Source organism: Micropterus dolomieu, linkage group LG03 (assembly GCF_021292245.1).
Source record: "Micropterus dolomieu isolate WLL.071019.BEF.003 ecotype Adirondacks linkage group LG03, ASM2129224v1, whole genome shotgun sequence".
In the NCBI taxonomy this organism is placed as follows: Eukaryota; Metazoa; Chordata; class Actinopteri; order Centrarchiformes; family Centrarchidae; genus Micropterus; species Micropterus dolomieu.
Genome location: NC_060152.1, coordinates 17322285 through 17347826, shown reverse-complemented (window position 1 = coordinate 17347826; position 25542 = coordinate 17322285). Strand labels below are relative to the sequence as shown.

General features: G+C 42.2%; 2 protein-coding genes across 4 annotated transcripts in view; one reads left to right on the top strand and one right to left on the bottom strand.

The window, feature by feature from the left end:
* nradd (neurotrophin receptor associated death domain) overlaps positions 1 to 7895 on the top strand; it is a 9505-nt gene extending 1610 nt beyond the window's left edge. Inside the window, exons 2-6 of the mRNA XM_046045063.1 lie at positions 2787 to 2919; positions 3103 to 3456; positions 4642 to 4855; positions 4985 to 5127; positions 5971 to 7895. Of these exons, the coding sequence (XP_045901019.1) occupies positions 2787 to 2919; positions 3103 to 3456; positions 4642 to 4855; positions 4985 to 5127; positions 5971 to 6284 (1158 nt within the window). The 3' untranslated portion in view covers positions 6285 to 7895. The remainder of the gene's footprint in view (positions 1 to 2786; positions 2920 to 3102; positions 3457 to 4641; positions 4856 to 4984; positions 5128 to 5970) is intronic.
* Positions 7896 to 9470: 1575 nt separating this feature from the next.
* The window catches only part of setd2 (SET domain containing 2, histone lysine methyltransferase), a 53182-nt gene continuing 37110 nt past the window's right edge, over positions 9471 to 25542 (bottom strand). For all 3 annotated transcript variants that reach the window (XM_046045528.1, XM_046045527.1, XM_046045526.1), the window contains 5 exons: positions 13647 to 13783; positions 13447 to 13558; positions 12099 to 12173; positions 11866 to 11967; positions 9471 to 11244 (listed from right to left, as the gene is read on the bottom strand). In XM_046045528.1, coding sequence (XP_045901484.1) covers positions 11083 to 11244; positions 11866 to 11967; positions 12099 to 12173; positions 13447 to 13558; positions 13647 to 13783 — 588 coding nt within the window. In that variant the 3' untranslated portion in view covers positions 9471 to 11082. The remainder of the gene's footprint in view (positions 11245 to 11865; positions 11968 to 12098; positions 12174 to 13446; positions 13559 to 13646; positions 13784 to 25542) is intronic.

Below are 25542 nucleotides of genomic sequence, written 5' to 3'. Positions count from 1 at the left end.
GGGGGGGGGGGGGGGGGGGGGTATGTTGTTACCACAGTCATTTGAATTTCCATATAGTAGTTAAGTAGATTTCTTAAGGGAAAGACCTCATGATCATTTAGAAATCCATCCACTTCTCAACTCTTGGAGGAAAGGTGAAAATCAGTAGATTAATAGTTATTGGATCACTCTGTGTTGTCTTATTAGATCCAGGATCCTAGTTTTGGGTGAGCTTTCTGCCTGAAGAAGAGAAACCCACTTGTACCTTAGGCTTCGTGTCTACTAATGACAATAATCAGTGGAGATGGGATGTGCAGCTTAGACAACTTTCCCTCTTGTGTGTTGCTGTCACAGTCAGATTGTGAAAGCTCATGTGTCATTGTCTTCCCATGAAAAGAAGGAGAGAGCATCCTTTTGTGACTTTATTTTCACACAGATTAGATTAACTGTGGAAACTCCAGCCTATGCGGTTCAAACGTGGTCTCACTTCAAAAGGGCACAGGAAATGTTTCAGGCACAGAGAAGGCTGAAATGAAGTGTGTGTGTATGTGTGTGCATGTGATCCGCGATGACTGAGTGACTCCAGCAGCCGTGGAGTTGAGAGCCCCATTGAAAGCAGTGCTCCTCGGTGGTCCGTCTGTTCTCACTGGGGAATCCCTTCAGTTTGCAGCTTCTTACCTAAATGGAAAAACCAACTGCAGCCCCCTTTCCTTCAGACATTCTGCCCCCAAGGCAATAGACAAGACTGAATACTCTCTGGTGCACGCAAACCAAATTAATCCTTTGAAAATATAGTAAGGTGGTAAGTGTTCCACAATGATTGTTGATAGTTGTTAATTCAATAGAATAGGGTTAAATCAATGTTTAAATGGTAAAGCATGTTGATTTATGTACCACATAAGTAAAACTAGCAATGTAATTGTTTGACTGCAACAATCAGAGCTAACTATGCTCCCTCTTTCTGTGATTCCTCAGCCACATAACTTAAAACTGTGATTCTTTTCCAATTTAAATGCAATACTGGCTCAATGTAAGGAAGGTAAACACTTTTTCTTATGAAGTGGATTTATTCGTTATTTAATGTCTGATTTCCTGTAAGGATGAATTTAATATGAAATCATACAGTATAAATACTATCAATTAATTCCTGGTAAGTGTAATTAATATTAATTCCATACTGGAATATTTTCTCATACCAATGAACATTAAGTGTTATCCATATATAGTACTATTTCATAGTGTATATACAGTAAATAATGATTACTCATTCCTCTACTGAGTGGAGCACTGTTCCTTGTGATGGGGCATGGACTAAATATTTTATTGTACACGGGACACCAGTGGGTGAAGTGCCAAGCCTTTCCTGCTCTGAGCCAAGTTGGCTCTCCAGGCAGGCTTACAGACTCACACCACGCACTGTAAAATTACAGAAATCCAAGCTCATGGTAAAAATAAAACAGAGCCACTGTCACCAAATATTTATCAATGTATAGATTGAGGGTAAGCTAGTGGGAGCAGAGGAGCTCCATCTGTCACATAGGGAGGACCAACCAGAGCTATCAGAAAGTCTTTGTGCTACAAGTTATTATGGTCCAGTTCTGCCAACTCCAAACATCCTGCTGGTTCCTGCCTGCTGGACTCTACCACCCCAACACCCTAATACGTCTCATCTGGGTTCTGTGGCTGATGCTCAGATATCATCAGGCTCCTCTGTAAGCGCCGCAGTAAAACTGGCTGTTGTTTTTGGAACGAGGCGAGCCCTGTTTCAAAGCGGCTTCTCCTGTAGTATCAGCATGGAATATTTCAGTGTTTTGCAAATGGGGGCATGCATGGTGTGTGTGTGTGTGTGTGTGTGTGTGTGTTTTTTTGTTGGAGGCTTTACAGGTTCCCACATGTTGCCTGTGTTTCTTGGCAAACTTCAGAGACAAAGAGAGACATCATTGGGTTGTTTAGCTGTTACTTTTCTCCTTTGCAGGAGGTTAGTTGTTAGACATCTGTTTGCTCTTGTCAGCCCCCAGGCAGAGTAGGCCAATCTCCCTTCAAATGTGTGCATGTTTAAGATGCCGTTGTTCAGAGCCTGGAGAAGGGAAGTCAGTGAAATACTGACCTTCATAGACACACCTGCAGGGCTCGGGGACTTAAAAGGCCCCATTTCACCCAAACAGGCAGCCTTAGTTAACTGACACCCTTGCCTGGGGCTGGAACCGCCGTCTTTATATATCTCCCATTCCTTTTCTGATGTCAAGACATGAACACACATATACTGTATTCACACACACAGATACACCTTGTCATTCAATCTGATTTGGAAGCTCTTTTTTTACTTCCTCCTTTTCTGAGTGTTTTTCTTCACTCCTATATGTCTTATTCTTTCCACTGGTCTAAAGCCATCTGATTAAAGCCAGCCTCTCCTGTCAGGCACCACCCCTGCTGCACAAGCCGTTAGGAATGTCCGATCTATCCCTCATGTCATAACTCAAGTTGGGCTCTCCATGATCCACTTGCAGATAAGGACTCTGAGCACTTTGTGGGTGAAAACTGAGGCAGATGAAAAGATAAAAAGGGCCATTTTCAGTTCACCCAGTTCCCCGCTTCTTTAATTACGAATGGGTGGGATGTGTGTGATTTCCTTCCTATGTGCAATGTAAGGCAGAAAACTCCTTGAACAAAGTAAAACCTCTTAAGTTAAATATGAATCGTGTAACATCTCAAAATGAACGGTTGATTCAAAATAGCCTGTATGGATAGTTTTTGTTTAGTTACACAGTGGTGGCATTTTTTCTGACTATGTCATTTGTTTACTGGAGGTTTCTTTCGGAGATGCCTGTGCCAGTGGCCAGTTCACTGAAACAGGGCGGTGTTGCAGTCTGTGTCCTTCTGGCTTTGGGGTGGAGGTAAAGTGTGGGAAAGAAGATACCAAGTGCACACCATGCCCCCAGGGTAAGCAATTATAATCTAATGTTATTGCACCAATGTGGAATATGTTTGACCTGCCTTATCATTATCTCTCTCATCAATTCAAGAGGCTGAAAGATTTTAAATGGCACTGCGTCTCATCATTGCCACTGATTATTTGTGAGAGAAACACAGTTTAACCACACTCACACTTATTTTGTTTCCCAGGAACATTTTCCTCATCTGAAGGCCTCGGCCCTTGTCTTCCCTGTGCCAAGTGCCCACCGAGCGTCCCCATGGTGGCCTCTTGTTCTGCCACTCAAGACACACAATGTGAATGTGACAACGGCTACTTTTTTTTGAGCAACTACGGGCTGTGTGCACCTTGCTCCAAGTGCAATCGTGGTGAGGGTGTTATACAGGAGTGTGGCCCACAGGGAAACACGCAGTGCCAGATCTGTGGCCTGGGAACATTTTCTGAGGAGCATCTTAGCACCAAACCCTGCCAGCCCTGCGCCCAATGTTCTGACAGTGAGGTGGAGATCCGAGCCTGCATGCCCAACTCTGACACACTCTGCATGGGTGAGTTATCAGCAAGAATTTGACTTTAAAAGGACAAGTCTGGTATTCTATATATTCAAAAAACAACAAAACAATAATAACTTTATCCAAATAACTAAATATTTGTCTCTGTGTAGCCAAAGCCTGACATAGTTTATGTCTTTGTGCCATAGACCTCCACTGTCCAAAAATGATTAAAAACAGATAAATGAGCCACACCATTGTTCTGGGGGACATGTTCCTTAAGGACAATCCTACAGTCATTTCCATGCTGCTGTAAATTTAAATCTGCAGCTGAAAATAGTCCCCAACAAATATACTTTTGAATCCTCCTTTGTAAGTTAAACTTACAGTACCAGCTGTTGTACTAAATTATTTGGCCTTTAAAAACATATAAACAAACAAAAATTATATTTTTGTTACCTGTTTATAAAGATTTATGTCCTCAGTAGGAATGAATGGGCTTGGTTCTGAGTGCCACAGACAGTAAGGAAGTTGGAAAGCATTGAAAAACAGACTAATGCATTGTTGGTTTTGGTCTTTTAATTTGCTTTAATATTGCCAGCCTGATCCCATAAAGATCTAATGCAGTGAAAGGCAGCAATAGTAAAAGATAAAAGAATGAGCTAAAGGGAGAGGGACAAGGAGTGGGAGGGTCGGTTAGAATACAAAGGCATATGGTCGACACCTGCATCTACAACTCACCTCAACACTCTTTAACACTCCGAACTTGGAAACATGAGTAGTGAAAAAAGAGCCCACTTAAGTGCTGTAATCCAATTGGTATGAGCTCGACAGGTCTTTAGGTTAACTGCCCTGAAGAACCTGAAGGCCAGGGGAGGCTGCTGACCCTGATAACTAGTGTGTTTGCTCCCAAATGGCTACACTCGCTCTCCAGGAGTAAGGTCATCTGTACACAGTCTGGGTCCATATGTCATGATCCTTTAACTCCCGAGAGGTCAGCACAGTACCTTGTAGTGTTTGATCCTAAAATATGCAGACCGCAGGAGGGACAACAAGGCTGGAAACAGGGGCAATGGAAGGTTTCAAAACCCCAGGGGATGGGGATGACATCAGCTGCACAGGCATCTGTGGAATTATTTCTGGCCCTAATTTATGCAGCCCAAATGTGTTTCTGATGTGCATATGTGCACATGCAATGATTCTACCCCTGACACGTCTCTCCCTTTCTCTCAACCTCAATAGATAGGAAGCTGCACATTTTGTCTCGACCTCCCCTGGATGGGCCTGATGGGACCCGTGATTCTCCTCGCTGGCCAGATGAAGGGGAGTCCAGTCCTTCCCCTGGAACACCTAAGTTTACCTTGCACGATGAGGGTGGCAGCAACAACATTCTGGCCTATGTGTCTGTTCTGGCTGCCGTTGTGCTTGGTCTGCTTCTTTATGTGGCTTATAAATGGTGGGTATTCACTAGGGATGAGTCCTAGTCCTTAAATGGATCTAATAATGATTATAAGATTGGCCCTGGAATGAGAAATAGCTCACCGTGGGTAGCTTAAATGACATTGTTTTCCTCTGCTTTTCTCAGCTGGAGATCATGTAAACAGAAGAGGGCTCTATCTAAGGCCCGTGCGGCTGAGTTGGGAACATCTCCAGAGGGGGAAAAGCTCCAAAGTGACAGCGGTGTTTTTCTGGACTCCCACAGCCTACAGGACAACCAGCCAAGCAAAGGTGTGGTACACAAAGGCTCTTTGAAACTAAACTAAATTAAGCTTTCAGAGGCTTCAGAAGATATTTTAACAAAGTTACTAAAACATCCAGACCTTTCTTAACTCAGTGTGCTGAAATGCACTTACTTGCCTGCATTACTAGATGTTTGGATTATTGAAGAAAAAAAGGGAATCACATGTAATCCTGAAGAAAGCGGCAAGAATTTAAACTAATACTTATCACATTACCTTACTACTCATACATTTCAGAATTGATTTTATTGCCCTTGTTTATAAAGTTTCAAATGGTCTGGGACTTAAAGGGTTGTATTAGAAAAAGGAAATGTATTTAGTGTTCCAGACAGAACACTATTGTCCTCCATTTTTTCAACCGTACGATGCAAGATGTATGTGCTTTCCTGCCACCAGTTTCAGGCATTTCATTTCAGTATTGCACCAAGAACTATAGCAATGTGCCAACAAAAGGAAGGCAGTGAAGAGAAAGACTGCTGGGTAGCAAATATGTACTGTATATAATGATGCAAGTTTCAAAGTACTTTCAATATTGACTTGTTATTTATGAGGAAGTAAATGCATTTGACACATTTGTTAAGCCTCAAGGATACATGTAGTGGGTTTGTGGGAAGAAACATTGAAACACAGGGCACAAATGTTTCCCACAAGAAAAATGACAAGGAAGCGTTCTAATTTCAGACTTTAAAATAGTTAACATTGCCATTTTTGCCAGTATTATCATAACCATTAATAACATAAATACTATTATTATCACTGAAAATATCCTATTGGTTAGTTTTCTTGGTAGAAATAGCCAAATGGTAAGCTAATTTTGTTTGTGTTTCCACAGGTACTAAGAGGGACAGCAAGCAGGACAATCGTCTGTACATCAACCTACCCCCCCACAGACAGGAAGAGGTGGAGCGTCTCCTGCAAGAGGGAGGGGGTCAGGGGTGGAGGCAGCTGGGCGCAGCGCTGGGCTATGAGCCTGAACAGCTGGACCTGTTTGGGCGTGGAGAGGCCCCAGCTCACACGCTCCTCTCTAACTGGGCCCAGAAAGAAGGCTCCACTCTGGGACTGCTGTGTTCTGCACTGGCCCGCATCGAGAGGCCTGACGTGGTAACAGTTCTTAACTGCCCCACACAGGGTGTTTCTGTGGTCTGACGGCTCCTCAAACACATGTGTGACACTAAAAGACTCAAGTGAAGAATTTCCATTGCAATGACAAGGGAGGCACTCTGATATCAAAGCCTCTGTCACTGTTGGAGGCTGCCTTTGGTTGTTCTGATTGCTTTGTTAGACACTTATAGTTCTGTTTTTACCAAAAGAACAAATTTATTCTTGGAACACTTTCCTCAACTCCAGTTTATGTCACCATATGATTTTACATGGATCCGATTGCTTGAAAAATCGCATGTGATGTGTCTGTTTTCAATACAAAGCAAATCAACAGTTAATACAGGAAATGAACATACACAGTGTCGCGACTTTCACTACTGCGGGAAAATTTTTCAATTCTGGTTAATCTTCAATCCCTTTCTCAATGGATAGTGCAGAAACCTAGTCAGATTGGATTAGACCTACAATGACCTCCACATACAATACAATAAGTGCATTTATAATGCAATTTACATGCGCACAAATGCTAGTACTGTGAGTGTTTGGTTACTGGCAGGAAACAGTATGTGTTTACACATGTTGCACGAGTTACATTTTTCTCAAACCACTGTTTATGTGTAATTTGGACAGTAATCAGATTTATCCCCCATACCCTCTAAGAAATATCAGCCTTCCACTTGCTATTGTAAACAAATATGGACGGCTTAGATCATCACTTTTCTAGTGTGGCTAGCCTTGTTTTATGAATCACAACTTCAGCAACCACTTTGGTACTGCAGTTGATTTTTGCCAAAAAGTCTTCCAAAAACACTGCTTTCCAACATGATGTGACTTTCCCTATTTGGGATCATTTCTGTGCACATGTGCATGCCTAAAAAGAGAAGAAAAATCCAAGGAAACCAATTATGGGTTTACATGGCCAAGTGAAAGGTTGAATCTTCCTAACCATCCCAATGATGCTTGCAGTTATTTTCTTTAGAAGAACACTTAATCTAATGTGTAGATAGGAACTCCTCAAAATTGTTTTAAAGATTTGTTACCTTGTTTTGTTTTTTTCTTGTTTTTTTGCTGCAGTCACTAAGTACCCTTGGTATTTATTTACACTGAGGATATATTATGCACCAGTGATGTTTCAAATCTCATCAGAAGACATGAAAATGAAGCATTTTGTGAAATATAAAAACACCTTTCTTAGCTCTTCTTCATAATCACCTATGTAAATATCTTGAATATTGATTTCTTTTGATAAGTCATGACTTAAAGTGAGATCATTTATGAACTGTGACGACTGACGAAAGGGAATAGAAATTACTCTATTGTCCTTACATTCATAATACACAGGTCCATTTTTGTCACTTTGATTTCTCATTTTAGATAACACAAAAAAATTTCAAAGACACTGTTAACACCAATGCTCGTGTCCAAGTTGCCATCTTGCTTTTGTATTTATTTCATCACCATTTAAAGTCTAAAACTAAATAAAATCTATGAGAACCATGGACATCTGCTGTGTCCAAGTTACACTATGTGATGGCCTCAGATGGTTTGATATTTTTTTAACGCCAGCCAGGTATGGTTTTGTGTATATATTTCCTAATGATATGCCAATGTGTTTTTGTAAGAGTTTTATGCATTTATTAAATAACTTTGACAATTCACTGCTCCTTTTTTTTAAACAAAGAACTCTACACAGTAAGCAGCACCATGCAGTAGATGAAACTTGTCTTTATGCTGCAATGAAGTACCCAGTTGCTTGTGGCTCATGTGACTGTGGAGTAGCTCAATTAATTTGAAAAAAACACCAAAAAAACATTTGAATTACAATTTACATTTACATTGAATTAAAAAAAAATCAACACTATTTTCTAAGAGTGTCTAAAAACTAGTTACTAGTAACTAGTAAAACTAGCAAGAAAGCAGAGAAGTTGAAACAGCTAAAAGGCTAAATGGTTAAAACAAACCGCTAACAATTAGGCATCACTTTTACTCTTAAATAAATGATAAATGGCTAAAATAGATGGCTAAAAGCAACAAATAAACAGTTGAACTATCTAACAATAAATGTAATGGGTCAGGGTGAAACTAGATAGCTAGCTAATAATCATTAGCTTAAAGTATAGGATAGCTAAATAGCTAAAATAGTAGCTAAAAACAAATTGATATAGCCAACAGTTAAAATACCCATACTAAATGTTTGAAATAAATGTTGATGAAGAAGTTTGTGAGTTTATCTGATTGGACAAATGACAAAGATTCAACAAACCTCAGTAGTTTCAGACATGTAGTTTTATTTTCAGGTATCTTGTGTCATACCTCCCATACATCCTAAACAATAAACAATAAGCATGTAATCTGGCATCGCTTATATAATTTGGATACTATATTATATGCCTTTGTATTTAGAGTAACTTCTTAACGTTCATGGAAATATGAAAGTTACTGTTGAACTGGACCACAACCACAGTCCTATATAGAGGTCTGTCACTTTCAGTAAAATATAAAACCCACTTGATAGATTACACAGTGAGGAAGTTTGGACATATTTAGAATATAGTACACCTTATCAAGGGATTTAGTGTATAAGAACATTTCCTATTCAAAATCCTGAGGGAAATCGGTTAAGTAGTATTTAATAATTTAAGGCTGATATGAAAATAATAGCGCCATCCAAAATATTCTGGAGGAAAGTTTCCTCTCTCTCTCTGAGGCACAATCTGACTGCTCCTGCTCCCCCTCTGCACCCAAATCTGTTAATGATCTCTTTGCATTCAGTTCTAAGTGGGAGCAGGCATCTTGCATGGCCTAGGGCAGTGTTACATGCCGTCACACACTCCAGACGGGACTGCTTAACTGCGGTCTGTAGCACACAGGCATGGGGCTGTGGAATGTGCATTCACTGGAGGGGGGTTGGGACAAAGGAGAGAGGGCAAGCACAGCAGCGCCTCTCTCCACTCGTCACGGGTCTCCATATTTAGAGCACAATGAACGTCTCGAATGAAGGCAGTCGATCACTTTGATTCCCTTTACTGGGGCCAAACCTCTGGCTCAACACTGTACATATGTGCTTTAGTGGCATTTACAGCATGTGCACCGATAATTAGAGGAGGGAGCCAATCTAAAATGGGATTGGGTGTGCACTCATCTAATCATGTAACAGAGGTCACTCACATTTGGTAAGATCTGTTGAAGTCTATATAACTGACACCCAAGTGAAGCAGATTCAACGGCACATAATTTTACAAAAAAAGTTTATTATCTTTTAAAATGTTTGTACACTCGGTATGACAATGTGCTTACACAATACTTACAGTAGAGTAGGGTGAAACGTACTTTGTACATAGAAAAAAATAGACAAAATTAACAAAAACATGAAAATCTTCTCCACCACTGAAATAAAACAGAGGGCTGCGAGTCAGTGGGGTCCTAAGTTTGACAGACTTATGTGGGGAACTGCATCAGGAGGGCTGAGCTGGTGAAGATGGGCGGGCTCACTGTGCTCCCTGACACGACACTCCTGCGTACAGCTTTGGTAATTTTGTACACATTATTTACACTTTCAATCATGAAATGATAGTCCTTTTACAAAGTGTCTGCTTATTTAAACATTCCCAAAACTATTCTTCAATATATTCACATATAAAGCAATGTACATAAGTTGGAACTTTATTTAATGCAATTTCATAGGCTGCAACAAACTTGTGACCTAATACTAATGAATCTACCTTGATACCGTAAAAATCTTGGAAATTAATGAGTGACAGTTTGTGGAGCAATGCCAACCTAAATGTCTCTAAATGTCACACTGGGACATATAAATGATTTAAAAAAAAGAATCAGAACACACGTTTAGAAACTGTTAAAATGCCAATGCTACAACCTTCATTTTCAGCAAGAAGAGGAAAAAGGGCAGAACAGGCCGGAGTAGGGGTTGGACAGGAAATGGGAAAAATGGATACACAGCTAAACAGCACATCTAACATAGCATTCAAACCCTGCTCCCGTTATTATACATAAATTGATAAAAAACATGTAAATATTGATCACTAACCCCACTGCCAACCTGCTGGTTATTGGCTGCTCCCCAAGTCTATTGTGAGTAAAACTCATCCCCGTTAAGGGCATATTACTTGAAGCTGGAGACATGTAAAATGTAGGAATTTCATGGGATTCCACGCTTACCTCACCCTACATCATGCACTCATAAAACAACAGAGGCTCCAAATGTCTTGTGGTTAAGAAAGGCAGGGTTTGAGTAGTGGAAGCTTGGACCTCCACAGCCCAGTTAAAAGCAGCACCAGATACAGAGTCAGTGGCAGGGAGATGAAGCGTGCACAAGTAAAAGGAAGTATTGGGTGGGGGGGGGGTCTGGACTGTTCTGTCATTGATACATTTTTAACAGTGGACAGTAACAAAAAAAACTTTGATAAATATGATACCAAAAACTGATTCCACTGAGTAATCCTCATTCAGGGCTAGAAGAGTTTAAAAAGTGGAATTGAGGTGATCATCTCGGGAACATTTAAGAGCAACAAATGAAAAAGAAAATTTCTTAAAATCAAAGTCTGTGAAAACATCAGTATCTGTAGCACCCCTCAGTGTCATCTTTTGAGAGCACTGCACCCACTGCACCTGGAGTTTCGAGAAGATTGGATTCCTCAGCGATCCATCCGGGGGGCCCGGAGAGCTTCTTGGCCAGCAGTGCAATTCCTAGTCATAAATACGTGTAAGAAACTACTTCACGGTTCAGACTGGCCAGTACATACATGAAGGAGTGAATGGAAAGGCAGATCTGTGCTTCTCCTGTGTTAGCGCAGAGCAAGTGTAACATCTGTGACCTCTGAGGCTAGTACACCTCTGTGTCCTCCTTGGGCCTGTACACGGAGCCAAATCTCTGCATGTACTTCTTGATGTACTCCTTGGTCTTGTGCTTCACATTCTCATTACACTCAAGGTCCTCAGGATTGGTGCAAGCTTTCAACTCCTTATTCATAACTCCATGAGTTAGCTGGAAGAGTGGGCAGAGGAAAGAGTTAGACATGTTTCTTGTCACCAGACCTCAGTAAATTATATAATTACAATGTATATCTAAGTTGTGGTACAGTGGTTGGATGGTTAATTCTCTTTTAGGAACTCTGCCCTTTATAATTTCAAACAATAAAACGCAATCTCTAAATGAGGGAAGCCCAGCTCGTCTTTCTGTTTGTGCCCATGGCCTCAGAGTCCTGGTATGTCCGAGTGGCACTCAGTGCAAGCCACTCCCTACATACACAACCCATGGACCCACCGGGAACCATGGAAAAACAGAATGCTGCCCTTTGAAGAAACACTGGTTGAAAAGAGCTTTTTGAAAGGAATGAGTAAAACAAAAGAGAGGGAGATAATAGTTTACATATAGTCTCTTCCAGAGGCACAATACAAAAGCACTTGGCTGGAGACAAAATCGTGGGAGCTCAACTATTTAGTTCTGGTTTGAGGGAAACTTTTAAAACTTTTCCTTTTAAGTAAAAAAGCCGTCCAATGCTCTCATTGTGCTTTGACCACCTCGAGGCCAAGGAAAGGTTCACAGCCTCTCAGCATTAGTCGAAGTTGTAACTGTATGTGGAAACATCTTATTATTTAATCTTACCTTTCTAGCCAGGTGTTTGAAGTCTTCTGTGTTGCTGATGCGTCCAAGTTTGCAGTCTGGCTTCCGATAAGGATTTAGACATTGCACTATGAATTGGGACATCTGAGTAACACACACACACACGAATATGTAAAAACGAATTAAAACTTGCATGGATATCTGGAAGAGGTTGAGAAAACGGAAACATCTGGAGTTAAATAAAATTGCTCCAAACATTGTATTCAAAGACTCACCTCTTTGCGAAATGTCTCTTTACTCTTTTTAGCCAGCTCACTGGAAGTGTCTGCTTCAGCTGTCTTTGTGGAGAACTGTAACAACATAACAGAGGAGACAGATATGATTAAAATCCTTGTTTGCAAACAAATATAACTTGCTTCAGATTAAAATCTTGGATTTGCAAAAAGGAACTCCCATCCCAATTGACTTCTTTCATCAATTTGTCAGACTTTTTCTTAGCTATAGTGGAAGACAGTATTACCATGTCATACTGGCATAATCCAGCAGAGTAATTTACTTAAATTTAAATCACAAGTGAGGCCCCACCTGTGGATCAACTCAATCAAACATGACATCTGGCTGCAAAACAGTAGCTGTCAAGGTCAGTAGGGCATCAAACAGCACCTGCTCAGCAGCTACTTGACATGAAGCAGGGATATCCTGCCAGGGTGCTGCCTCTCTGGCGCAAGCTTCAACAACAAAGGCAAGCAGGCAACAGCTGACTGCCTATACCCACAACAAAGTGGCAAGGATCACACACAAACACACATAGTGCCAGGGCTAGGAATCCAGAAACAGTGAAATCGGACGCTTTACAAGTGCAGAGCATGTGCCATAGTTTCAAGTGCTGGACATGTACACCACCTCGGTCTAAACGCATGCTGGCAAATGGTCCATGAACTTGTAGCTGTTCTTGGCGGAAAACGTTCGCCATGTCAGTTTTTGATGCTTTTTTCCCCCAACTCAGTTACATCTTTTAAAAAGAGACAAAAGGGGCACCTTGGTCATTGGACTATAATACAAAAAAAAACGCAAATGAATGCTTGGTCTTCCAGATGGTTTCCATTATCCTCAAAGTCAGGATAAAAATGAAGAGGGAAAACAAACGAGTCAGAGGAAGAAGAGATGAGCTGAGCCACCCCTCCCCTTACAGCCTTGAGGCTAAGGGACAAACAGATGAGCAGGGGCTGGGGCGAGAGGATTGTCTCTTCAAATATTTGTTTCCATGCAGATTCTGATGAAGCCATTTTACAAGGAGGAGTCATCGGCGAGGTCATAACACTCAATAAATATGGCGTTGTGCTGCTTTTTTCCCCCGCTTGAGACACAGCTGAAAGTAATCACTAGTGCAGCATCTTCAGTTACCTCAAGGAACAAACTCTATAATCATGTTTTGCATCAAAGCGCAAACCTTCTGGGAATCAAATGAGAAAGTGAAGAGGATACTTCCTCATTGTCAATGAAGAAACATAAATTTTCCTTTTCACTATGTAGCTATTATCCAGAAGACAAAAAGGTTTAGTGCAGTACTAAAAATATTTTACAATTCACAACACACAAACACAACCACTGCTAAAAGCTCACCTTGGAAGGATTCTCATCATAGGTGGGCGTTCCCAGGTCCATCTCAGATTCATGGTCCACACTAGTGTTGTCACTACTTCCTTCCCAGGTTGGAGGGTCCCACTGTGTTTGCCTAGTGCTCAGACAGAAGTCATGTCAGACAGAAATCCATGTAGGGGGTTTCATAAACTTACACATCACAGACACACAGCAATACCAACCTTGTGACAATATGGTAGTAGTAGATCTTGCCTTCAGGGTCCCGGGCCACTTTCCAGTTGGGAGGTAGGATGATAGTTTTGGGTTTGGGGGGAGAGGGAGGAGGCAGATCTATCACATTATTGGCTACAATCAGCTCCTAGAGGAGAATAAATAGAAAATAAGTATTAGCAGCAAATCCCCCCCTCCCGCCAACAATAGTTTAAAGTCATACATAATTGCATTTCAATTATTATTTACAAATACAGCCCATGGAGCCATTTTGTTTAGTGACATCTAAAAAGTCACTTTGTCATTGTATGAGACAGGTCTTGGACACATTAGCTCTAAGGAGTCGCAGAATTTAGATGTATACTACCCCCTTGTGGCCACACATGCGGCATAATCCAGATTTCTGAAAATCTGAAAGATCCTCAGAAGTTGGGATTTAGGGGGCTTTCACACCTACCTCGGTTGGACCGGACCAAACAGACAAAATTTGGTCCGATGAAAAGAGGTAGTCTCAGTCCGGATCAAACTGAACAATGGTTCGGTTCGTTTCTGGTGTGAAAGTATTTTTTGGATGGTTCAGAGTTTCAGACTATTTACAGGAAGTTTGGTGGTTGACGTGTAAACCGGAAACAAGCAAATGGACGGAGAAATTGCATTGAAATAAGGACACGATTATAAATCTCCCGTGACAGATCATCTTTTCAAACCAACGCCCACTATAGAAGCACACTGCCACATACATCTTTGGTTTTTCCTGAAACGGAGGTGCAGAAGGATTGCTTGCTGTCTTCTTTAATTGCGAATTTGAACTAGCCTCCAGTATAGTTGGTGCTGCAGATAGCCATAGCCATAATAATGATATAGTGACAAATATGCAAATGTTAATATTTTATTAATTCAGTCTTGTCAAAGAAACCCGCTGAACTGTTTAACGGCAGGGTTTTTCCGTGCTCGGAATGGGCCTTTGGTGAGTGACTTTGCACAACAGTAAGAATGATGGGTACGTGTTCAGTAAAGGCAATGACCGAAATCTATACATTTTCTTGTTATTTCTGACCATTTGATAAACAAATTATATAACATTAAATAGAAACTATAATGTTCATATAATAATATATTTACAGGTTACACTTTATTTGGATGATCAGCCTACAGATAGTTTATTAGTAGAGATTTAGCTGTTTCACAAATAAAACCATTTTCTGATATTAGCCTACAACACTGTGGTTAAGGTTTGATTAGTGCTAATGTTTGTAAAGTCATAATTTCAGATAATAGTACAGGCTACTATAGTTTACCATTAGTAGCCTAATATTAATTCCAGTTGGATAAAACAGTAGTTTCTGTGAGTTGTTTTCAGTCACTAAATTATTGTGCAAGAAAAATGCTCTACATGGTGGTCAGTCTCATTTGTTTATGCAAATTAACTTGTCAGAAATAAAAAAAAACAAAAAAAAACAACTGTGCATACAGAACAACGAGTTAAACATTTCTAACGTTCGCTGCAGTGCCTCAACCTTTTTTTAATGTCCCGCCTCCTCCAGGCTGTGATTGGTTGGTTAACGAAAAGTGACTTTGGCGAGCCACTATACACAGGGCTGCATGAAAGGATCCCGATCTCCCTGAGGAGACACCTCTCCTCTCATCCACAGCTGCTGAAGTCAAGACGTTGTATTTAAGTTTATGTTCTGCTTGCTCAACAGTTGTTTGATAAATGGCTATTAAAACACATTCAGAGAGGATTTGAAAGGTTGTGTTTTTTTGCGCTGAGGATTTTCCTTTGGCGTCGCTAAAACCTCTTTGGGGGGCGCCAAAAATTTCTCTCTCACCCATTTTTCAAGTGAGAAAAACTATTGGAACATGTGACTGACAGATGTTTTTTGTTGCCCAGGTGTTGCCTTTTAGGTTGATTGTCCAAACATTAAATAGCTCTGCATGACTAGTCCAAGTTTTCATCCTTGGTTCAAACCTATAAAGACCGTATTTCCCGTTAAAGAGGATAAAACCAACATGAAGACCAGAGAGCTGTCTATGGGAGAAAAGAAAGCCATTGTCAAGCTGAGAAAAGAAGGAAAATCGACCAGAGCCAGTGGACAAACGTTGGGTATAGCAAGCACAACAATTTGGAATGTCCTGAAAAAGAAAGAAACTACTGGTGTACTGAGCAACAGACGTCAACTTGTCTGTTGCTCAGTACATAGTACTAGTAGTAGTAGTTGATGACAGAAATATCGTGAGAGCTGTGAAGAAAACCCCCAAAACATCAGTAAGTGACATCACCAACGACCTCCACATTGCAGGAGTGAAGGTATCACAATCCACTGTTCAAAGAAGACTCAGAGAGCAGAAATATAGAGGCCACACCACAAGATGCAAACTGCTCAGCAGGAAGAATCGGAAGGCCAGACTGAAATTTGCAAAGAAGTACAGACATGAGCCGTAAAAGTTCTGAAACACAATCATATGGACTGATGAGACCAAGATTAATCTCTACCAAAGTGATGGAAAGGCCAAAGTGTGAAGAAAGAAAGGAACTGCTTATGATCCGAAGCATACAAGCTTATCTGTGAAGCATGGTGGAGGTAATGTCATGGCTTGGGCCTGCACGGCTGCTTCTGGAACAGGCTCATTAATATTTATTGATGATGTAACTGATGATGGTAGCAGCAAAATGAATTCAGAAGTGGACAGAAACATTTTGTCTGCCAATTTACGGAGAAATGCATTGAAACTAATCAAGAGGAAATTTATCATGCAGCAGGACAATGACCCAAAGCACACTGCCAACAAAACAAAGGACTTCATCAGGGGAAAAAAGTGGAAGGTTTTAGACTGGCCAATCACCTGACCTTAACCCAATAGAGCATGCATTTCACCTCCTTAAGAGGAGACTGAAGGGAGAAACACCCCGAAACAAACAAGAACTGAAAAAAGTGGGGGTAAAAGCCTGGAATAGCATCACAAATGAAAGAATGCAACAGTTTGGTGATGTCGATGGGTCGCAGGCTTGAGGCAGTTATTGCAAGCAAGGGTTATGCCACCAAATATTATTATATGTTTTTTACTTTAAGATTATTTGTTCCATTACTTTAGCTCACCTAAGAATGCTATGGTCTAATACAAACGGTTATAATGCTTAAGTTGTTTAACACATCTAGATGTGAATACCAGGAAATCAAAGCTGAAATTCTGAACTCTTGTCTCATACTCATCTTTTGATCTTAAACCCAAATGTCTTCAGTGAACAACAAAAACAAAGGAATTTGCTTTACTGTTCCAATACTTTTGGAGGGGACTGTATGTTCCTTTTGCTTGCTTAAAAGTAAATTAAATTCACAGACAAAGATACATAAAGTGTGTTATCCTAGATAGCGATGTTTGGGGCCGGTTAGACCTCTCTGAGGTTAGAACTGAGCTGTAGTAAAACTCCAATAATTAAAATAGCCTTCTTTGCTGCGTAAAAAGTACTGCCAACACTGATATAGAGCACATGAAAATCAATTGTATTTCTTATTTCATTACATTGGCTCCCTGTACATGCTATCTGATTTCAAAATTCAATTTTTAACTACTTATCACCTCTAGTTATTCGGCATATACCTGCTCTGGCTTGAAGGTAACAAAATGCTTGGTTGACTCATTCAAAAGTAAACTCAAAACTATCTATTCACATCGGCCTTCAACCTTATTTAGTCTGCCCTAAGTATTAAATTATGGCAACCCAGCTTATATTCAGTTTTATGTGAGCATGGTTATGTACATTTTTGTATATGTTTCTGTTTGCAGGTATAAATGTACAGGAGTCTTATGTGAATATTGTGTATTGTTGTATTTTACCTCACTTTCTATATAAAATATAATAATATTTCAAATATTTTGTTTTTAATGTTTTATATGTAATTTCACTCACTTTTATACATTCTTAAATATTTAGCAAATTTTTCTAAATCTTCTTTTATTTTATGTACAGTCCTTTGAAACATACTTTCTGATATCGGGTTGTAATAAACTTTGACTTGACTTGACAATTTTACCATGTTTGAATGTTTTTAAATGTTTTATTCTCCAAGTCCCAAATTTTTCATAATTCCTTCTCTAGGTTAAAATTTAGAGCAGTTTATTTGTATGTATCTGGTACATAAAGATGCTGCTACAAAATTCACTTTATTCTTCAATTTTACAAGAAAAATGAATATTCTGTAACAAATAAAACATGGAGCTATTAGTCACAGCTCAAGTATGATTCCATTATTCCGGTTTGGACAAGATGAGGCCAGTGGACCAGTAGTAAAAGGCCCGGCAGCAGGTTTCCTCCTGCGTTCTGCTTTCACATCCATTCTCATACACAACCTCCACTCTGGACTAACAAACTGAAGGTTCTGTTGATAGCACATTCTCCTACAGCTATGTGCTGTCATGCCAAAACATAAATTCACATACAAAAACTTACAGACATGCACTTACTGAGTACACACTCATCCTCTCTAACACAGGCGATCTCTCAACCAAGCCAAGCCGCTTCCCACTTCTGAACGCCCACACTGTGCAACATGAAATAAACATTAAATAAGACTGCTCCTTCACTGTCATTGTTCTTTGTAAATGAATTGAAGCAACTGCAGGCCAATGTTAATGCTTTGTTTTAGCCAGCGGCAGGAACATGAAATAAACTGCATGAGGCATGACAGTAGCCACTGGCATTGTAGGAACACACAGACACATACAGGCAAGCATGCACACTGCCTGCCCAACAGACAAGAGATGAAATTCTAGCTGAAGACCGCTTCCCTGCAGGAGCATTGGCTTTGGAGAATGAAAGCTGATTGCGTTTATGTGTCCTTTCCTTGTCATCGATTTACGGATAACATTTCTGAATACAGCGCTTTATCAACATTTACTGCTGATTACAGAAATTGCTCATTATAACAGAATTACACTCGTTTTTAAATAAAAAGAGCAATCAGCCCATTAGCATGCCCCATCACATGCTACCTAAGAATACATGATCCCTCATTCTAAGGCCCTAGTGGATATGAATCAACTCTGACTCATCCATAGTTGCCTCAGCCTGAGCACTCCTTAACACATCTAAAGGAATATTGATCAAGGCTTTGACAGACGGATTGAGCTTCACAGCACATAGCTAGAATGGCATGTTGGAGAGCAGGAGCAACATCACTTCCCGCTGTAGGGGACATGACATCATCTTTGAAGACAAAAGTATTCGCTTTAAAGTGGGAAACGGAAATATCTCTGCCCTGTGTGCTCAGTGAAAATGGTTCTGCGTGTAATATTCTGTTTGGCTCTAAATATAGCTACAGGTTTGCTTGCAGTGGGACCTGTTTTTAAGAGAGAACAATAACCTGGCAGAGTGCAAATGCAAGAGGAAGGAGGAAGTATTCATCTTCATATATTCCATCTATTATAACGACTCTGATCTTTTCTTCCTCCTCTTTCCTGACTCTGTCCGCAGCAGTTCATTATGCATGCCTCTCTGCTTGAACATGATTAATATTTCCCATAAAATGAGTTTGGCACCAAAGTGCCTTAAAGTTCCTTACTACACACACACACACACACACACACACACACATACACACACGTGTATGATCACACACATCTACAATGCACAAGCACCTGTACTGTAAGACATGTATGTATGTTTAAAGGATACAAACCTGCAAGTGCTGCTCCCTAAGCACATACTTAATGCTGTCTTCAGTGAGCTGACAGTGAAATGTTAAGCATTGAGCGATAATGTAAAAAGACACACGATTGTGTAAGACTCAGCAGAGATTAACCTGATGACTGTCAGCTACTGCATAAGATCTGGGTGTGAAAGAGAGTGAGTGTATAAATAAATCTGATGTCTGAGGGGCTTATCTGATGTGTGCATGTGTATGTGATACATACTGTATAGGGGGATAATAGCGTAACATAATCTAAAAGTGAGAGTGGTGTAATCCTGTTGAAACTTATACCAATATATACAATAAACAACAAATCCTGAATGTATAAACCATGGCTAGATTGCAGATTGTGAGGTAGCTAAAATATACTTGGAAGCGAGAGAGAAGAAGACAGAAGATAGGAGGGATAATAGTGCACAATACTGCAGCTATTCCCAAACTTCTTAGTCCCTTCTTAGCCTTCAGACACACACAGACAAAAAGAAACACACCAACATGCATACACACACACACACACACACACACACACCTGCCGAGCATGGATAAAGGAGGGATTAAAGTGTGTCAAAAAAGGAAACAGGAGAGAGAAGCATGAATCATTGTTTCCCTGGGTGGACTGGCACACCTATGGCTATAGACACACGGTTTCACACAAATACACACGCGCACTCAAAACGCAAAACAGAGCTAATTGTAATTTTTCTGCAAGTGAAGGCCCACCATTTTGCAAAAAAATTAAATCACTCTCACTGTAGAGCAGTTATATGTTAAAAGGTTATGTTTCTTGCAATCATGTACACACATGCACACAGATAGATCTAGCATTTTTCCAAATGAAATCTCTGGCCTTCACGATGTCTCCCATGGAAAGTTTGCCACTGATAAGTAGCCGTGCCATTGTGTTTTGGTAACGTGGAATTTCAGCATCAGCAAATCAATGGCTTTGGTATACTCCAGCTCAAAAGCAGATGTCATTGGATCAGACGTTCTCTCAGACCAAGCTGTGATGACTTACGAAGGGTTGAACATTTTAGAAATCTCTGTGGCAAGAGCGTCATCATCATTAAATCATTAAATTACTCATGTCAGTCATCTCAACTGTGTCTGTAATCTGGTATTCACCAGTTGGGTTGTGTTTGCTCTCAAGCTGTGTGTTGGAGGAAAGATGCTTTCTTCCAGGCTGAATGGAGTTAATTGGACATGAGCTTTGGAGGAGAACATCTGCAAACACTGCTGACTGAAAGAAAGCTGCCTGCAGAGAGCTTCCTAAAACTAATCTTGTACTCTCTCTGCTCCCCTCTTTGTCCCACTGTTGTGTACTCTTTCTGTCCGTCCCTCTATCCCCCTTAATTTTTATTTTCTGCAGAGGCTGAAGGAACTCAAGCACAGGGAGTTTGCTCGCAATGTGGCCTCAAAATCATGGAAGGACCAGCGCAAACAGGAGAAGGCTCTCAGACGCCTGCACCAGCTTGCACAGCTGCAACAGGATACTCAGCGGTGAGTGGGAGGAGTGTGTATTTGTATGTCTGTCTGTCTGTCTGTCTGTCTGTCTGTCTGTCTGTCTGTCTGTCTGTCTGTGTGTGTGTGTGTGTGTGTGTGTGTGTGTGTGTGTGTGTGTGTGTGTGTGTGTGTGTGCGTGAGATGGGACCAGGGGCAGGAGTCCAGAGGGGTTAGAGTGTGTCACATCCAGTCAACGTTTTTTAGATGTGATGGATGCATCCACAGATGTGAGAGCACTCAGTTTTCCTTGATAGGCCACAGGTGAAGTAAACATAAAATGCAGACACATTCTTGCTGACAGTCTGAGAGAAATTGCTTTGTAGGAGGGGGAGATTGTGATTTAGAGAAGAATGAATTGTAGCATAAAAAGTTTTTTTTTTTAAGTAAATAAAATGAGTGAAACGAGTTGAAAGATGAAAACTTGCCTCCAGGTTCGCACACCTAAAGCAATCAAAACAACTGATTAAAAAAACAATACATCACACAATAATCAACTTGATTGCACCTATTCCCTTTGCAATTAAATGTGTTTTCCTATAATCAGGTGATGATATGTGAACAACATACTATGACTACCAATATCATGCGTCAGCATTCTTACTTTGTTTTTTTCTATCTGTCTTCTTTCTTTGTTTCTCTCTCAACAGCATAATTATTGTATTATTAAAATAACCTTAACAATCTCTGCAGTCTATCTGTGCTACTCAGGCATATTTTATACACATTCATCATTCATGATGCTTTGCTATCATAAATCAATTTAAAGCTGAATTAAATCAAAACAAGCCAAGCTTAAGTGAAGTCAAGTTAAATCAACTAAAATCAAGAATATGTCTATTACCTTCTGTTGCAGAGTCCCAGGAAGAACTTATGGACTAAGAAGCGCAGTCAGGGCTGTGAGCCAGCAGCAAGATAGACACCAAAGAGACCACAGCCCTGAGGACAAACCTAAACTCTTCAACCACACTCAGAGACCCCCTCCTACGCAACCCAGGACAGCTCCTCTCAGCCACCAGCCACAAGATCCATGCCAATTTCCTTCCCAAATACAGCTGGCCACTGCTCTAGCAGAGTCCCCACTAATCACACATCCGGTATCCAATACAGACCCTCCTGCAGTGAACCCTCAGTCTTGTCTGGGCTTGTATCCCCAGCTGCCTCTCCCTGGGCGGGGGAGAGTGGGAGGCAGGCTTGGGGTGTCCTTCTGCTTCTCACGAAGAGGGCCCCGGCTTGAGCCTTCCGCCTCTGTCTTCTCGGACCTAGAGGAGGAGGAGAGAGAGAAGAGGGAACAAATGAAAGAAAGGATAAAAGGAATAATGGAAGATATTGACAGGGAAATTGGGGCAGCAGATGAGAGGAAAAACTGTGCAGGTGAAAATCATAAGTCCAGCTCTGACAGTGTTGGACCAAGTGACATGGGGCCAATCCTCACAGAGACTGCCAAAGAAGAGGAGCAGATTGAAAAAACAGACATATTGAAAGAACCCTCTCCTATTTCCAAAGCAGCACCTGTTAATCTGAGCCAAGATACACTATTCTTGCCATCACAGACCCAGGTGACTATATGGGGCACAGCACTAGCAGGGGCACACCACATGGACACCGAATACACAGATAGCGAGACAGAGAGAAAGCGAGAAACAGAAATAAAGAAAGAAACAGAGGGGGGTAGGGAGGGGAGTCAGTATATGTGTGTGCTGGGGAAAGATGGCTCTACCTATCTGAGATGGCCTGTCAATTTGCTTAAGTTCACCAAGTGTCAACCACACATCTGCTACAGCTGCAACCCACTCTGCTTGAACTCCCATCGACCAGAGCAGCTCATTGAGGATTTGCAGGAGTCACAAAAAAATCAGTTGTGTGCTCTCTCAGATGAATCAAATCCACGTGTGCCAGCTATTCTTACACCAGAAGCTCATTCCTGTTTACAAAGACAGACAAGACAAGATCTGAGAGCACACAGACAGGAAAAAGCTGAGGAGAATTTCAAGGCAGAGCAACATATCGATATAGAGACAGAAGCACACCTGTTCCTAAAGAACAAAAACCTTTCATCATCAGAAACAAGACCAGAAATAGGAAGATGCACGCTAAGTATGGAGAATTGTGTAAGGGCAGCCTCCCATCCATTTGACCCCACTCATAGTGACAGCTCTGACACAAACTCCCAGAATCCTCTGGGTGGCAGATTAGGGGGTGCGAAAGGGATCAGGGAGAAAGCCACCACAGCCCTGAGCTGTAAATCAGAGTCTGTCATCCAGCCTGGCACACAGGGGATGTGCATCAGCCCGTCCAGGTGTGAGTGTGGGAGTGAGACAATGTGCAAGTGTGCCAACGTTCCACAGCCCTATGTGGGTGTCTCAGAAGTGTCACGCAAAAAGAGGAGAGCCAGCACAAAGAAACACAAGCTGGGAAAGAGGAAGAGGGGCGAGAAGAAAAAAGCTTCAAACAAGCAAAAATCAGCAAGGTGCAAAGTGAGGAGTGTTGTCTCTACAGTCAACACTGGCAGAGAGAGGAGAGGAGAAGCTGTCGGGAGCTGGGGGAAGAAAAGGAGGCAAAGGGAGATGGGGGAGACGAGGACGAGGAGGAGGAGGGTGAGGAGAGCAGGGAGCAGCTGTCTCCTGGGGAGATGTGAGGCTGAGCCAGTATCTGTCTCTGTCAGGAAGAGGAGGCCTCACAGGAGCCACAGTACTGAATCCCAGTCACTGCCAGACAGAGAGCAGGCAGAGCACTGCAGTGTCTACTCCCAGCTCACCAGACACACAGCAGACACAGACACCAAGGGGGGGGGTGAGCGAGACGGAGATGCAGTGACTTTTCCCTGGCGGTCTCACTTCTCCTTACACTCCTTCTCACCAGGATGCAACTCAAAACTGTTTTGGGAAAGGGGTCACCATAGCAACCCCAGGAGTTTCATTGACTGCTGTTACCCTGACAACAGCTGTGGTTGCAGCCCAGCGAGAAAGAGAAAACTCCTCCACAGGGACAGGAAATTCATTCATAGTAAGAGGAAGAGTTTGAGGCATCGTGAGGTCTGGGAGGAGATAGAGAGGAGCAGGAAAATGCGGGAGAGTACAGGTTGCAGAGACAGAGACCTGATTTCAGATGCAGAACAGTGGGAGTGGATGGGAGGTAGATGTCCTAGAGGTAGTGAGGAAGGCAGGTCAAGGACTGGGTGGAGACTGAGGAACAGAGCAGTGGAGTGGGATCGGGCGGCAAAGTTTAGCTCCAGCCCTAGCAGCTGGGGCAGGAGAAGCAGACATCTTAGCACAGAAGATGTAGACTGGGACAGGAGCAGTGTGGACAGATGGACATGGGGTAGCAGCGACAGCTGGGAAGACAGGGGGGGGCACAGATCCACGTCAGGCTCCAGAACAGGGGCAGACAGCAGAGACAGCCCGGGCAATGTGTGGAAATGTGCAGGCAACAGACGCTCAAGCACGAGACGCTTCTCAAGCCCTGAGTGGTGGACAAGTAGGCAGACATACAGCCCCCAGAGTGTGATCAACACACGGGCCAGCAGATGCCACAGCCCACGCTCCTGCAGCCCCTGTAGCAGCTCCTGCATGTCTGAGCTAAGCTGGAACTGGAGCAGGAGCAGTACCTGCTCGGGAGTCATAGCGGATGGGTTGACAGTTGGCTCCTATAAGACGTTCTCAGGAGCTCCAGGACTTTCATCCGAGGCCCCTCAGGAGGCAAAGAAGCAGTGCAGCCCCACGTCCACTTCATCCAGCCTTACCCCTAGCTCATTTTCCCATTCCTCACCCCACAAATCCTCTTTAGCTTGTACAGTCCCAGGCTTCAACACGCACCGTTGTGACACAAGTCCTTCTCAGCTAAATGAGCCCTATTCACAGTCTGACCTTGGCCCTGGACCCTCTGCCCCTGTAACAACAAGCAGGTCAGACACAACTCTTCCAGGACTATCCTCCAATAAGGCTCTGCCACTGAAAACAGGCAGGGTGTTGCTTCTCCCTCTTATAGGGAAACTACCTGCAATCCAGAGAAAGGCTAGGAGGAAAAAAAGGCTGCTGGAGAAGAGTCGAGAAAAGGAGGGAGAGGAGGAAGAGGAGGCTAAAGGCAGTGGACTGCATCCTGGAACTGTCATCAACAGTCACAAATGTCCTCTGGACATGGCTGAGTCAAACTCCAGCAGCATGCCAAATCTCTGTCGGTCGCAGATTAGGACTGATGACAAACAGACAGGTGGAGAGACAGCTCCGTCAATCAGCTTTACTGCTGAGGAGATGGACAAATATCGCCTCCTGCAAGAGCAGGCGAGAGAGCACATGCAGAAAGTCCTGGAACAGGCACGAGAGAGTGCAGATACACACACAGAGACAAACTACACACACACGGCACGGACGGAGAATGGTAGGACTTCAGAGGAACAATACACACCTGCACCCTTGCATAATCCACAGCCTCAAACCCAGTCAATTCACACGGACACGATGCAAACACAAGCACAGCACGCCCTCCAGCTCAGTCTCCCACTTCCACATGTGGCACCACAAGAGAACTTTACTCAACCCATGGCTCTGGGAGTCCCCAACCTCACCACTCTTCCACCATCAAGCCCTCTCTCCAGCCTCCATCATATCATTTTACAGCACACAGCCCTCTCCATGCCCCCCTCCTCCTCCTCCTCATCCACGTCATCCCCTTCTCCTGCCATCCATCCACACCCAGCTCAGCTCCCTCACCCCCTTCCCCC